This window comes from Ixodes scapularis, unplaced genomic scaffold (genome assembly GCF_016920785.2).
Source record: "Ixodes scapularis isolate PalLabHiFi unplaced genomic scaffold, ASM1692078v2 PGA_scaffold13__105_contigs__length_92229423, whole genome shotgun sequence".
NCBI lineage: Eukaryota > Metazoa > Arthropoda > Arachnida > Ixodida > Ixodidae > Ixodes > Ixodes scapularis.
The window spans coordinates 61,420,932-61,434,178 of record NW_024609839.1 but is presented as its reverse complement, the minus strand read 5'-3'; the positions used below and the strand labels follow the sequence as shown (position 1 = coordinate 61,434,178).

General features: G+C 47.7%; 1 protein-coding gene across 1 annotated transcript; it reads right to left on the bottom strand.

Moving 5' to 3' along the window:
- Positions 1–7,728: 7,728 nt before the first annotated feature.
- LOC120840917 lies at positions 7,729–10,699 on the bottom strand. The gene is made up of 2 exons (XM_040211699.2): positions 10,520–10,699; positions 7,729–8,860 (listed from the first exon to the last, which is right to left on the bottom strand). The coding sequence occupies exons 1-2, from the start codon at positions 10,680–10,682 to the stop codon at positions 8,076–8,078; spliced, it is 948 nt and encodes a 315-aa protein (XP_040067633.2). The 5' UTR covers positions 10,683–10,699; the 3' UTR covers positions 7,729–8,075.
- Positions 10,700–13,247: the final 2,548 nt, after the last annotated feature.

Genomic DNA, 13,247 nt, shown 5'->3' with positions numbered 1-13,247 from the left:
TTGGGCGCCATCTATCCCCATGCAAGTGAAGCGTGCTCGGTGCGCCAAACATAATGTTGCCGTCGCGTCGGACAGAGTCATCACCTAAATATGTTTCTTCCACTCTGGGTCAACAAGTGGTGAGCGAGGGAATGCAGGACCACCGCTGGGAGCAACAACCGGAGGGAGCGGTCAGTTTGCAAGGGATTCCATACTTGGGCGCCATCTATCCCCATGCAAGTGAAGCGCGCTCGGTGCGCCAAACATAATGTTGCCGTCGCATCGGACAGAGAGTCATCACCTAAATATCTTTCTTCCACTCTGGGTCAACAAGTGGTGAGCGAGGGAATGCAGGACCACCGCTGGGAGCAACAACCGGAGGGAGCGGTCAGTTTCCTAGGGATTCCATACTTGGGCGCCATCTATCCCCATGCAAGTGAAGCGCGCTCGGTGCGCCAAACATAATGTTGCCGTCGCATCCGACAGAGAGTCATCACCTAAATATGTTTCTTCCACTCTGGGTCAACAAGTGGTGAGCGAGGGAATGCAGGACCACCGCTGGGAGCAACAACCGGAGGGAGCGGTCGGTTTGCAAGGGATTCCATACTTGAGCGCCATCTATCCCCATGCAAGTGAAGCGCGCTCGGTGCGCCAAACATAATGTTGTCGTCGCATCGGACAGAGAGTCATCACCTAAATATGTTTCTTCCACTCTGGGTCAACAAGTGGTGAGCGAGGGAATGCAGGACCACCGCTGGGAGCAACAACCGGAGGGAGCGGTCGGTTTGCAAGGGATTCCATACTTGGGCGCCATCTATCCCCATGCAAGTGAAGCGCGCTCGGTGCGCCAAACATAATGTTGCCGTCGCATCGGACAGAGAGTCATCACCTAAATATGTTTCTTCCACTCTGGGTCAACAAGTGGTGAGCGAGGGAATGCAGGACCACCGCTGAGAGCAACAACCGGAGGGAGCGGTCGGTTTGCAAGGGATTCCATACTTGGGCGCCATCTATCCCCATGCAAGTGAAGCGCGCTCGGTGCGCCAAACATAATGTTGTCGTCGCATCGGACAGAGAGTCATCACCTAAATATGTTTCTTCCACTGTGGGTCAACAAGTGGTGAGCGAGGGAATGCAGGACCACCGCTGGGAGCAACAACCGGGGGAGCGGTCGGTTTGCAAGGGATTCCATACTTGGGCGCCATCTATCCCCATGCAAGTGAAGCGCGCTCGGTGCGCCAAACATAATGTTGTCGTCGCATCGGACGCAATAACACCAAATGAATATATGCAGCTTTCCACACACTTCAAAAGTTCCTTCTGAGGTACGGAATAGTAGAGGTCTTTACCTCAGAAGGAGGAGGAGGAGAGAGATGCAAGGCAGACGTTTGTCCGGAGCAATAAAAACTCGAACTATTAATGTATCGATCAAAAGCAGTTCAACTGTACATAAGGAAGTAGTAGCGCAAGACTACCATACCGCAGCCTGTTTTTTTTTATTTAAAACGCGTTCCATTTTTCTTTTTGGGGAAGTGCTCGTGTGACCGGGAAGGAGGCGGAGAAGTGGAAAGGGGGAAGGGGGTGGATGTAGAGAGGGAGCCGCGAGCCGCACTTTAGCACGGAAAGAGCTGCATGCGACTCGCGAGCCGCAGCTTGGCCACCCCTGTCCTATATATTCTCTACTACAAGACATTTTGAGGAAAGTACACCGTCTCCACGCTTGCGCGCGAGACGATGTATTTTCCTGCGTTTATTTTCTCGCATAGTGCCAGTGGGAAAGCTATTTTAGCCGACGATGGTGCGGTACTGTCCGGTGCATCAGTGAAGACAGAATTCTGTTATCAGCGTAGGGCCTAAATTTAAATAATCGCTTCTGTGGATGCGTCGTCTGCTCTAAGGAGAGGTTGGTAAGCATGGATCACCACAACGGGTGCCTGTTTCTGGTGAATTAGACTACTTATGTTAAATATTTGTTTATTTGAAAAGAGAACGTATCGGTTCACCCGCGAAAAAAAAATTCAACTAAACAAGAGATTCCAACCCAGATACTTATACAATACTTGTACTCTTGGTTGTAGAATCGCAGGTTCTATGCATTTGTTTTTTTTGTAACTTTTAGTTTTTGCAGTAATATCAATATTTTGCGAAGTTAGTACTGTATTGGGATTTACCGTGCTAATCAATTCTACTGCATCCAATCTTTCCCTTTATTGTGCCATGGTGTGGGTAAGTTTTTCGGAGTCTGAACACTTCAACTTGGCTACGAATCCCCCAACTTTTTCGTTGGCAGAACAACTAAAACAAGTCAAACAATTAACACACACTACAGCGCTCTACTGCAAAAGTACACTCATACCGTACACTCACTTCTTACACACGAAAAGAAAGAAAAAATCAAAGGAACCGGGCTTACTCACAACTCATTTTTAAATACTTTGTTTTCTTCTACGTCTGGAACAACCCAATTTCCCGATTCACGCGGTTCGTTTGATTTTTCTTTCTTTTCGAGAGTAAGAATTGAATGCACGGATTGGGTGTACTTTTGAGGTAGAGCGCAGTACTTCGTGTTAATATGAGCAACCAACTCGCCAAAGCCGCTACTTTAACAAGTAAAACAGACTGTTCTAATATATCTTACACGAGTGCAATAAACGAATGCAACCGTGCAACGCAGCAGCGTGCGTGTAATGAGATGCTCTTCTCGATAGTCGGGGCTCACCCGCTTCAGTTTTCTCAGGGACGGCCGCGGAAGTCAAAAGTTCAATATTATAAATTTCTAGCTAAATAATCTGAAATTCAAACATAGTAAACTCTGCAACTCAAACAAACGAACCGGACCACGACACAGACAGCATCGACCGCAGCGCCACTCTTTTACTGTTGAGGGCTGAAAGGACTCTCTCGAGACTTTCCGATCATCCTCTGCCCTAACCTAACGCATATCGGGACTAGGCAGTTCATCGTTTAATCTTGCGATTATACGAGTGATGTTTTAATTGCGAAATTTTATTTCCCGTTTCATCGGAATCTTGAGGGGAAAAAAGCAAAACAAAAAAATGCCTGCTTTAATATTTTTGACGTCTTTGTACCTTTAGGACACAGGCTTGCACCGTAAACACGTAGGGTGCTTGTGATTTTGTGATTGCCATCGAGGGTGATTATCTGGTTTATACAATAATTTAAAATTAGTTTACTTTAAGATGCTTCCCGTGTTCCTATTTCTGTAGGCGTCACACCGTGAATTTTAAGAAGAGGACTGCAATATGCCATTTACGACATGGTGAAAAGAGTAAGAAAATATGTGTAGTTTTGACTTCTTTCGTGCAATATGACTCGATAAAGATCAACCAACGAATTTACCAATGAATTCGTCTATTAAAGGGTGGTGATCAGTCGTGTTAATGTTTTAATCAACCCACAGCTCTTAACAAGGTTTTATGAAAACTATGAATTGTACGAGCGTAGCCTCCTACATACCGACAAAGCCAGGCAGATCGCCACGACAAGCGGCCGCCGAAATGCAAAAAGGTGCAGCTGCTGACAACGGATGAGAGGAGAGCCACGCGACTGGCGCCACGCTGCGGCGAGACGCCGAAACACAATTCTTCCGAGTGAACAAGTGTTTTTCGGGTCCTCGCCGCTGCAAAAGCTGTGCGTTGACGTCCAGGTTCCCCGAGAAATGGCTCTTTGATGCTCTGTGCTACCAGGGCCGGTTTTCTCGAAGCGATGGTAAAGCCATTTTGGTAAACCACGGTGCCTAGGAAGGAAAAAGTACCTAGGTACAGTAATAAACGGCTGAATATAGAACAACAATAATTATTTTTGAGTGGGCAGTAAGATGCGCCATCTATCGGTGAAACAAGCCAGTCATTTTGTTTATCCTCTTTTTCCGGTGGTTGTTATCGATCTAGTATGGTATTTTAAGTCAATATATAGTAATTTTGTACTTAAAGACAAGTTTATTTGCTTTAGATGGTACGAAGAAATTTTAGCTACTGTGCTAGAGTTTGTCGACGAATATTCGAAAATGTAAGAAACATTTCCTTCAATATGTTTCGCCATAAACAACCCATAACTTTCCCGTGTGCCTTCCAGTCTGGCAACGCCAATGCTGTAGTCTCGTTTTTGTTCCTTGCGACGCACGTTTTTGCGATTCCTGCTGATCTCAACTGTTTGCCCTCTCTTCCGTTTGCCCAACCGATCCACCGGTGACGAGAAGCTAAGCTTCTCGTCACCGTTGAATTGCTGGCCGCCGGGGATATGTAGAAACCTCGATGCTGTCGGCATACTGTCGGCGCACTGCGAACAACAAAAAAAAAAAAAACAACAACAACAAAAAAAAAACAGTACAATGTCCCAGCTCTTCACCCGGAACGAAGACTTTATCGAGAATAACCCCCTTTCTCCGCAAAGTAATCGCTGCTCACGAGTTGGCGTGCATAGTGTAACATATTAAACGTGTTAGTGTAAATATATACCAACCCTCGTTCGCAAAACATTTTTTTACTCACCGTAAAAACACTTGTAACGCTTATGTACCGTCATATGTCTTGGATCCCGGACTGCTGAAGAGTGATGCGTTCAAAGAATGCTGCCGTCGGTTAGTTTAGTAGCCTCTCTAAACTACCCCTTTGCTTGACGTGCTAATAGGTTGATGGTGAGTCATTAATATAACAGCTGGATCGAAATTAATGTTCAGCAGAAGCAAGCAGAACAATTAGCCCTCATTAAGCGACGTCGCGGCCATTTTTCCTGTAGGTACTGCTCCTCTCTCGGCGCCCCTGCTCTCCCAGTCACGTGACCTAGAATTCACCCTTCTAGGGACAATAGTTAACTTTAACCCACGGTTCGCGTTCGAGAAAACGGGCCCAGGTCCTCGCGCTCCAAGTCTGCGACGGGGCACTCTATTACTTCTGGGTCTTAACTCACTCTTCGAGCTATGCAAAGGTGCAAGCGAGCTGGACAAGACGGACCTTTTTGATCGCGCACCAGTCACCTTGCTGTTTTTGGAGATTTATGTTTGTCCTTTGTCCCTCTTGTTCCCCTTCTCCAGCTAAGCATCCTAAAAACCCGAAATTATATTCATGCGCGGATCATTTGCATATAAAAAAAAAGTGATCAAAGATTGCGATATTCATCATTGTTGCTGAACGACAGATGGCGCTACCGAACTTTGCTGAATATGGTCGAACGACGGACGGCGCTTGTCAGCCACTCGCGAGCGATGGGTTTCCTGCGTGAAAGAGCGGCTGATCAGTCCCGCTCTTCCATGCGGAAACCCATCGGTCGCGAGTGGCTGACAAGCGCCGTCGATCGACAGTGTTCAGCAAGGTTCGGTAGCGCCACCTGTCGTTCAGCAACAATGATGAATATCGCAATCCTCGATCATTTCTTTTAATATGCAAATGGGCCGCGCATGAATGTAAATTCGTTTTAGAGCGCAGCTCTTAGGGGCCCGTTCCCGGCTTGAGCGGCGTCGCCGTCGCCGTCGGCGTAACCAAGGTCATCCCAAGGTCACGTGACCCTTCCAGGTCACGTGACCCCTCCCAAGGTCATCTCAAGGTCACGTGACCCCAAGACCCCACGTGACCCTTTGAAGGTCACGTGACCCCAAGACCCCACGTGACCCTTTGAAGGTCACGTGACCCCCAAGTCACGTGACCCCTCTGAGGTCACGTGGTCTCCTCCCCAAGGTCACGTGACCCCTCCCAAGGTCACGTGACCCCCGAGGTCACGTGACTCCCCCTCCCCGAAGTCACGTGACACCCCCCCCCCCCCCCCGAGGTCACGTGACCGCCCCCCGGAGCATATTAAAGAATGAGGGGAGGAGGAGGGGTCTACCCTCCCCTCAGTACCCTTCACTCCTCTTCATCAAGAGCTGCGCTCCAATTCGGCGTTACAGGGATTTGTAAACGGCTTTCACTTTTTTTAGGATGCTTAGAGCTCGTACATTGAGTTATGACCGTAAAACGAAGATTTCAAAGAGCAATCTGATGGCCCTTTAACCGCTCATTCACACTGGAAGTGGATCCGCGTTCGCAAAGCGGTTACGAACGCGGTTGTATGAAGATCCAGTACAATTGCACGCGCACGTGATGTCATCGAGTGCGCGTGCAATTGTATTAGAGACGTTATACAACCGCGTTCGTAACCACTTTCCGAACGCGGATCCGCTTCCAGTGAGAATGAGCGGCAAGAGTGCAATGGTCAGCTTGAAGAGCCAGCGACAGCGGCGCCCTATACCAAATTACCAAATGTACAAGTTCCAGGGTTTGGGTCGCTTCAGTACTCCACCAAACAAAGCGATAGAAAACGAAACACTGAGGTTTATGGTTTATTCTGTCGTCGCAGTGCGCAGGGGGAACGAGCGGTAGGTGAAATGTCCTGTTCACTCACTATCGTACACATTGTATACATTCTCTACAACTATTACATTGATGGTCAAAACAAACTGTTTTAAACCAAGTAAGTTGCAGTGCTTCATATATATGGCGACATACAGCAGGGAAAAAACTGTCCTCCTATTGTCTCTGGGAAACGGCCTTTCATGCATGTAAATGGACAGCTATCGGTTAGTGTTAATAAGCAATCTAATTAGCACCGCAATTGCCGTCATCTTGATTCGATGAACTGGCGTCGGAATCGCTGAGGGAATCCTCCGAGAACCTGAGGCTTGTCGCATCCGGGAGCAGAGAACTGTTGGAGCTGCTTTCCTCGAATGAGAAAAAAGCAGACAGTTCACCTTCGTCAACCGTCATAACGTCCATTTTCCGATGTCCGAGAGACGACATCGAGGTCTTTGAGCTGTTTTGCAGACATAGTTCTGATTTAGTCTGCAGGCCCAACTGTGCCACCTGGGCACTGTCCAGAGTGGACTCCGGTGTGGATGACGTGTCTTCGCGGTCTTGCGTCGGCCTTGGATATAGTGCTTTATTCACCAGAACGGCCGGGCTGGCTTCCCGTCGCCTTTCTGCGTCTTCCCTGGGTGCGATAGCTTCATTCGTCTACGAGCGAAGCCCACTCCTCAGAGTAAGCTTTGAACTTGACACCGAAGTGGCACCATCCGGAAGAGCTTCGGTTCTGCAAGTCGTCACTAACTTCATCTGAGTCTGAGCCGTCACTATGGCCGCCGTCTTCCTTTCATCCCAGCCGACTGTTTTGTGAGAAGAGGCGACCAGAGAGTGATATACCTCGAGTACCCCTCGGAGGATTTACGACACCGCCGGCGCCTATGTCGGTAGCGGGATCAGTAGAAATTTGAGGCTGCAGGATTGAATTATATATCGATTCAAAGGAAGGGCCTTCGGGGATCCTTGTCGACAGTCGTCTGCCACTGCTTCTAACAGTACCGACTTTCGCGCTGCCTGTCTGCACACTGTCCTTCCAACTGGGTTCGATGGCAATGCTGCTGCAATCCGCAGCGACGGGGGAACTGCCAGCTACGCTGACTGCAGTCGAACTGTCCGATATGAGAATAAGGCCTTCCGTAGGAGGCCAGCTTATCTCCTCTAAAATGTCTGACGTTTCCTTCGGTGCATATTTACGCAAAGACGACGATATCAAATCAAGCCCCGTGGCAGCTATATTCATTAGGGATGGTGTGGCGTCCCCCGAATGCCAATCTTTAGGCCTCGTAGCCTCCAAAGGACTAACGAAACCAACATTATCTAGGGGCGCCATTTTGGCTGCCGCTAGAAGATCACCGAGATTCTTATCGTCTACGGCGGACGCTATTCCAGTTGTGTCGGCGGAAAGGTGTAGGGAAAGTGTTGACGTGTCCAGATAAATCTCTCGGAGCGTTTTCACAACTGCATCCACGTGCGATGGTGGTGGAGTATTTCGACTGGAGTTTTCAGACGTAGCAAACTGAGACTCTCGCTGCGATCCCTGCACGCCTGCATCTGTATACTGTTCTGACTGTACCGTTAGCCAGCGAAACTGGGGGTACCGCAGGACGACCAGGTCCCTAAGTCGAAGCGGCTGAAGGAAGAGATCGTTCCTGGATGAGTTGTTAGAATCTTGGAAGCACGGCGAGCTCCTGTACAACCCGGTTGTGCTCCTTGTCAGGAACACTTCGGATTTCACCGTGGAGGGTCTCATGGCCCTTGAAGGATCTTCAAGAGTTGCGTCTGCAGACGATGAGGCCAAAGAAGACTTCTTCTGCTGAAAGCCGTATTCCGTTTGGTTCGGGGCTGTCGCTGAATCCAGAGTTGGGGCTCTAGGAAAGGCATATCTTTCACGGAAGTAGTGTTGGGTGCCGATCGCGGCGGCCCAGGAGGGTCCTCTGGGCGACATCGGACAAGCGCTTGTCGCGCTCCAGTCCTGGGCCAAACCGAAGATCCCCTTCGTCTATCACCAACTGATGACTGCTGGGTTCGACCAAAGGCTTGCTGCGAAGTCCTGGTTGCCGCCTCCTCAGTGTGCGTGCCTGCCGACAGCGCCCTTGAAAGTTGGCCAGTTCGCGACCTCCCGTCCCCGGTCTCGTACTTTGGCCTGCGGCAAGGCAGCAGTCCCCGAAGAAGCGCCAGGTCGGTCAATGGATGCATCACGTTGTGGCCCGACTCGGAGGACACGAATGACAGAGACGTGCACGGCGATGGGGCTAGGGGTCCTTCGTCAGAGCCGCAAAATGGTTGGTGATGCACAAGGGAGAGCTTGTATCCTCGGTTGACTGGTTGAGACGTCGTCAAGGAGGGACTGTGGTCTGACTGGCCGCTTCTGGTGACGGCTACCATCTGAGTTTTGAAGACATTCGTTTCCGCTTGGTACACGACAAAGGCATCATCAGGGTGTCGTTCGGTTCCCTCGAGATTCGTTTGCTTGGGGCTCGATTCGAGAATTTTCAAAACGGCGCTGCCCGACGTCGAGAGTTTCTCGTTACCTGCAAGAATTTAAAACACTGCGAGTGAGCCGGTCATGTTCAAAGAGCCCATATAGCTGCTGGACTTGTGAAACAGCTATAGTGAACATGATTCAACCGTTAACTCTTAAGAAGTTTTCGGTGATTAGCTGTCAAGGAACGTCTCCACTCGGTAGAGAGCGGATGATGTTTTTCATTGGCAAAGAAAGGAACATTTTCAATGGCGAAGACACCTAAAAGTAGAGCTCATACCGAATTTCATGTATGGATTGTCGTACAAAACCATAAATGCCGAAAAAGACGCTTTTTCAAAGGCACAGGGAATAAGCAGAAAGCACGATTACTAGAATACATTAATACTAGATTTCCGGGTTACTATCTAAACATTTATTTCAGTCGAGAGAAACGGGCGTCGCAGACTCAAACGGCGATATAACAATCTTATACTCCGTTTCATATGGAGCCCGAGCGCAGCCGATGCTGCGACTCGATGGATCCGATCGAGCCACGCCCAGGGGGCATCGTCGCAACAGTCGTCGTCTTTGTCTGTTATATATATATATATATATATAGCAGTGATTATTTTTATAAAAAAAAAACAATCACGAAAAAGAAAGCGCACGACGACGGCGCGTTTACTTAGCGTGATTTGTTTCAGCCGCTGATAATAGACGCACAAAGACCTGGGACTTGCGCCACTTGTCCTAAGTCTAAAAGAACAAACATTTATGGTTCCTCCCGCCCTTCTAAGCCAACTTTCTTATCCTATATTCTTTGAAAAGCGAGATGGCTATGATTCGAGTGCAAAGCTGCCCACGAAGTGTAACGAGAAACGCCCACCCTATATATAAACCGCTCTTTAGTTTGCACTCCTATATACGCTTTACAGCAGTTGTGCATGGGCGCCGCCATAACTGACCTTCAGTTTTTGTTTCCGCTTATTCCATTTTCTTCACTTCGTCATTACCATAGCAGTCCAGGTTTTTGCCATCTTTGATACCATTGTGTCTTTGTCAGCAGTGGCCTTTCTGGAGGCCCGTCAACACCCGTTCCAGTGCCTCTCCATAAGACAAGAGAAGGTCAGCAATGGCGGCTCTATTCTGGCGAGTGTGTAAAGCCTCTATATACATTATGTTTCGCCAGACTCTGAGCTCGTCCAACCCCATTCTCCTCATTAGGCTCGTTACATTAATCGAAGGCATAGACTCTATAACCGGAATTATGGTTAAGTGTGTGGGTGCGAGCCCCTTCCATGTTTTGTTGAAAAACGGTGAGCGTTTTCCGTGTAAAAGTCTCTGTTCAGCAACAGCTTAGACAACTCATTTCTTTCTTCATTTTAACGACCATTTCGGATACGCTCCGTAATTTTGCGCGCAGATACATGCATACGAACCACGTAGAACGGTTCTACTTGGTTCGTATGCATACTGCGCACAAAAGCACGGAGTGCATCTGAAGTGCATGGTGGCTGAAATGAAGCGAGATATTTTTGTGTAAATGCTCCCAAACTCACACACACGGACATGCGTGCTTCCTAAAGAAGTGATTTAAACACCCAATGCACAATATTCCGTTTTCTTTTTTAGTAGAGTTTTTGAGCAACCCTCCCTTTATATGCAGCTCAACCACAATGAAGTAGCGCACGAAACACAAACTGGCGTAGTAGATAAAATTGCTTACTTTTACTCGCCGAGCTTCCTTTCCTTTCATCCGAAGAGTCCTCCTCCTCTTTAATGATATGCAGCACTTCTGCAAACGGCTTCTCCAGAAAGCTGACGCGACGCTGTCCTTCTGTCGGCGTGTCAGAAGTCGACTTCGCCTTTCGAAAGATACCTCGAGACATGACGCTCGAAGACGTGGGTTCTGGCGTCTGGAACTGATGTTCAAGTTCATCGAGGACGGAGTCAGACACATCCTCGTCAAATACTTGTTCGGCCTCAACCGATTTCTGACCATTTTTTGCTGTAGTTCTGACGTCAAGTATTAAGTGTACGAAAGCATCAGTCGTATCGTGGCATGAACTGGCTGTCGAAGTCGGCTTCACATCTCGGACTATGGCGACTTCTATGTCCTTGCCTGCGGCACTCTTGCGCGATATTTCTTCGCCGTCCGATGTTGCATTACAACTGGAAGAAAGCTCAGTCATTTCGTTCAAACTAGGGCATTGCATCTGGAGATAGAAATCGTCAAAGTTTTGCCCCGAAGCTCCTAGTGATATCTTGGAATGGTTCGTGAAAAGTCCCGCTGTTGTACTGGTCGGTACAACTGCTGGGTGATCGCTGGAGGGTGGCTCTTGACTTGAGGAAAACTTCGACGACCCCGCAGATTTTGTGGACGTGTTCAGCAGCAACGAAGGTTCGGAAATTGTGTCGTGACAAATGGTCGCTACAGCTAAATCACGATCCTTGTGACGCTGTGCCTCTCTGAGGACCAGCTCAGAATTTTCCGTGTTTGTGCCACTCCGTGATGAGGTGCGACTTGACCTTTGAGCCTCTCCGTCCAAAAGCATTGGGACGAAATTTTCAACCATTCGTTTTCTTTTGGGTGTAGCAGTGGTTTCAGTACACTGCCCCATAGTTACCTCGGCGTCCAGTTTCGAAAGATGAACGGATGCGGTATCGAACCAGCCACCTGCGACAAAACAATCGGCGGTAATTTGGGCGTTTATCGTTCTCCATCTTCAACGATGAGAGCGTAATAACCCTGAAGGGTGTAGTAGACTATGTGTTAAACAAAGGATATGCGGGGAAAATATTTTTGCGAGAAAACATGCATGTAAATTTTTTTGTTTTTTAATCTTGAATGACGAAATTTGTTTTGTTTTCAGAAAATGTTATAACAAGATGCATGAGGGCGGTGAAAAAGCAATTAAACCACGAAGAATTGACGTTTGACTTTCTCAAACTCTGTTCCAAGCTGAAATAAAGAGCTGGGTTTGGTTAGGCATCGTTCCAGATTATCTTACACCGTGGCCCGTGTTTATGTATGCCTACTGCCCACAAAGTGCAGCCTAATTAATTTCTTAACATTTGATTGTCTGTGCTCAGTAAGATTAAGATACATTATACAATAAACTCCGTGAAACTATATAAATATATATATATATATATAAATCTGCACACCATTCATGTTAGCTACGTATGTGACACATTCGTAATAAGAGTGCCAGTCAATTTATATGTATTTCTTTCTGTCCGCAATATTGTGTCTGTTTTCGACATTGTGGCCAGGATTCTATATTTGACTCCCGGCGGATAGATGGTAAATATTATCAATATTTTATTTTATTTTAAGTGCAGGTTTATCTCGAAATGGCCACTGCTGGAGCCTTCATGCAAAGACTCCCACAATACGAAGACCCATTCGGCGGTTCAAGTTCTCGCAGTGGCTCAATTTGGCTGGAGGTTCTAATTGTTTCGAAAGGTAGAATAGAAGAAACGTTTATTTATTTCCTTACACAAATACAGTGAACATGCCCAAAGCGAATATAGCACAGCCTCCTCACACTGTCTTGTCGAATGGGTTTTTCATATTGTCGGAGGCTATACTAGACCAAACGTGGTTACCTCGAAAACACAAATAGATGCCACCCTGTTAATATCATCGAATATCTTGCTGGGTCTTGCAGAACGCAAGATCATGTACTGCAAATGCCTCATATGTGGCACTTGCAGTACATGAATGGCCACTGTGCATTGCCGCTAACATTGTTCATTATGGCGCCTACATTACCAACTTTGGGCACCCATTTTAGGGCACCTAAGACAAATCTTCAAGTGCTACACAGACGTGACCAGAAGAGTGACAAAACGGATGTGCCCAAGTTTGGTAAGACGGAGGTGCCTCACCAGTCACGGGAGCCTCAGACACCTGCTGCGAGTCGTCCACCATGGCGGGCTTTTCTAGCTGCACCGCTGCATCCGTGGTGATGATCATTTCCGTCGACGTCGTGCGCTGTCGCCGTAAGCTACGGCGGGGAAACTTTCCCTTTCCCCGGTCGAAGAACCCCTGGAACGGCATCACGCCACTGATCATCTTTAGCCAGAATGACTTGAGAGGTTCGGTGTCCTCTTGGACCCTCGGTGGCTGTCTGGGTTTCTGGCGACTGCTTCGCAGCCTGAAGAGGGAGACAGCAAGAGCATTAGTGTGACGAAATTGCAGTGATATAGTATATGGGGTGTTTCACAAAAGATTGGCCATTAATTATGTGTAAAGACAACGCATTGCACAAAAACGAAAATCTGTACCCTATTAGTGACTGTCCAGGGACCTACTTATTTAAGTGAATACACTTTAGGATAATCGGGTTTCTTATTTGTTTCCATAAGGATATTTTAGTTATAAAAATAAACATATTACTTCAATTAGAAACTTCCTAGGCACATTCAAAAGTCACTGAGTCCCTCAG

Coding starts and splice junctions, on each gene's coding strand:
- LOC120840917 (XM_040211699.2), bottom strand. CDS start 10,682: ATGTCTCGAGGTATCTTTCGAAAGGCGAAGTCGACTTCTGACACGCCG. Junction 8,861..10,519: donor AGGAAGCTCGGCGAGTAAAA/GTAAGCAATTTT, acceptor AAATTCTTGCAG/GTAACGAGAAACTCTCGACG.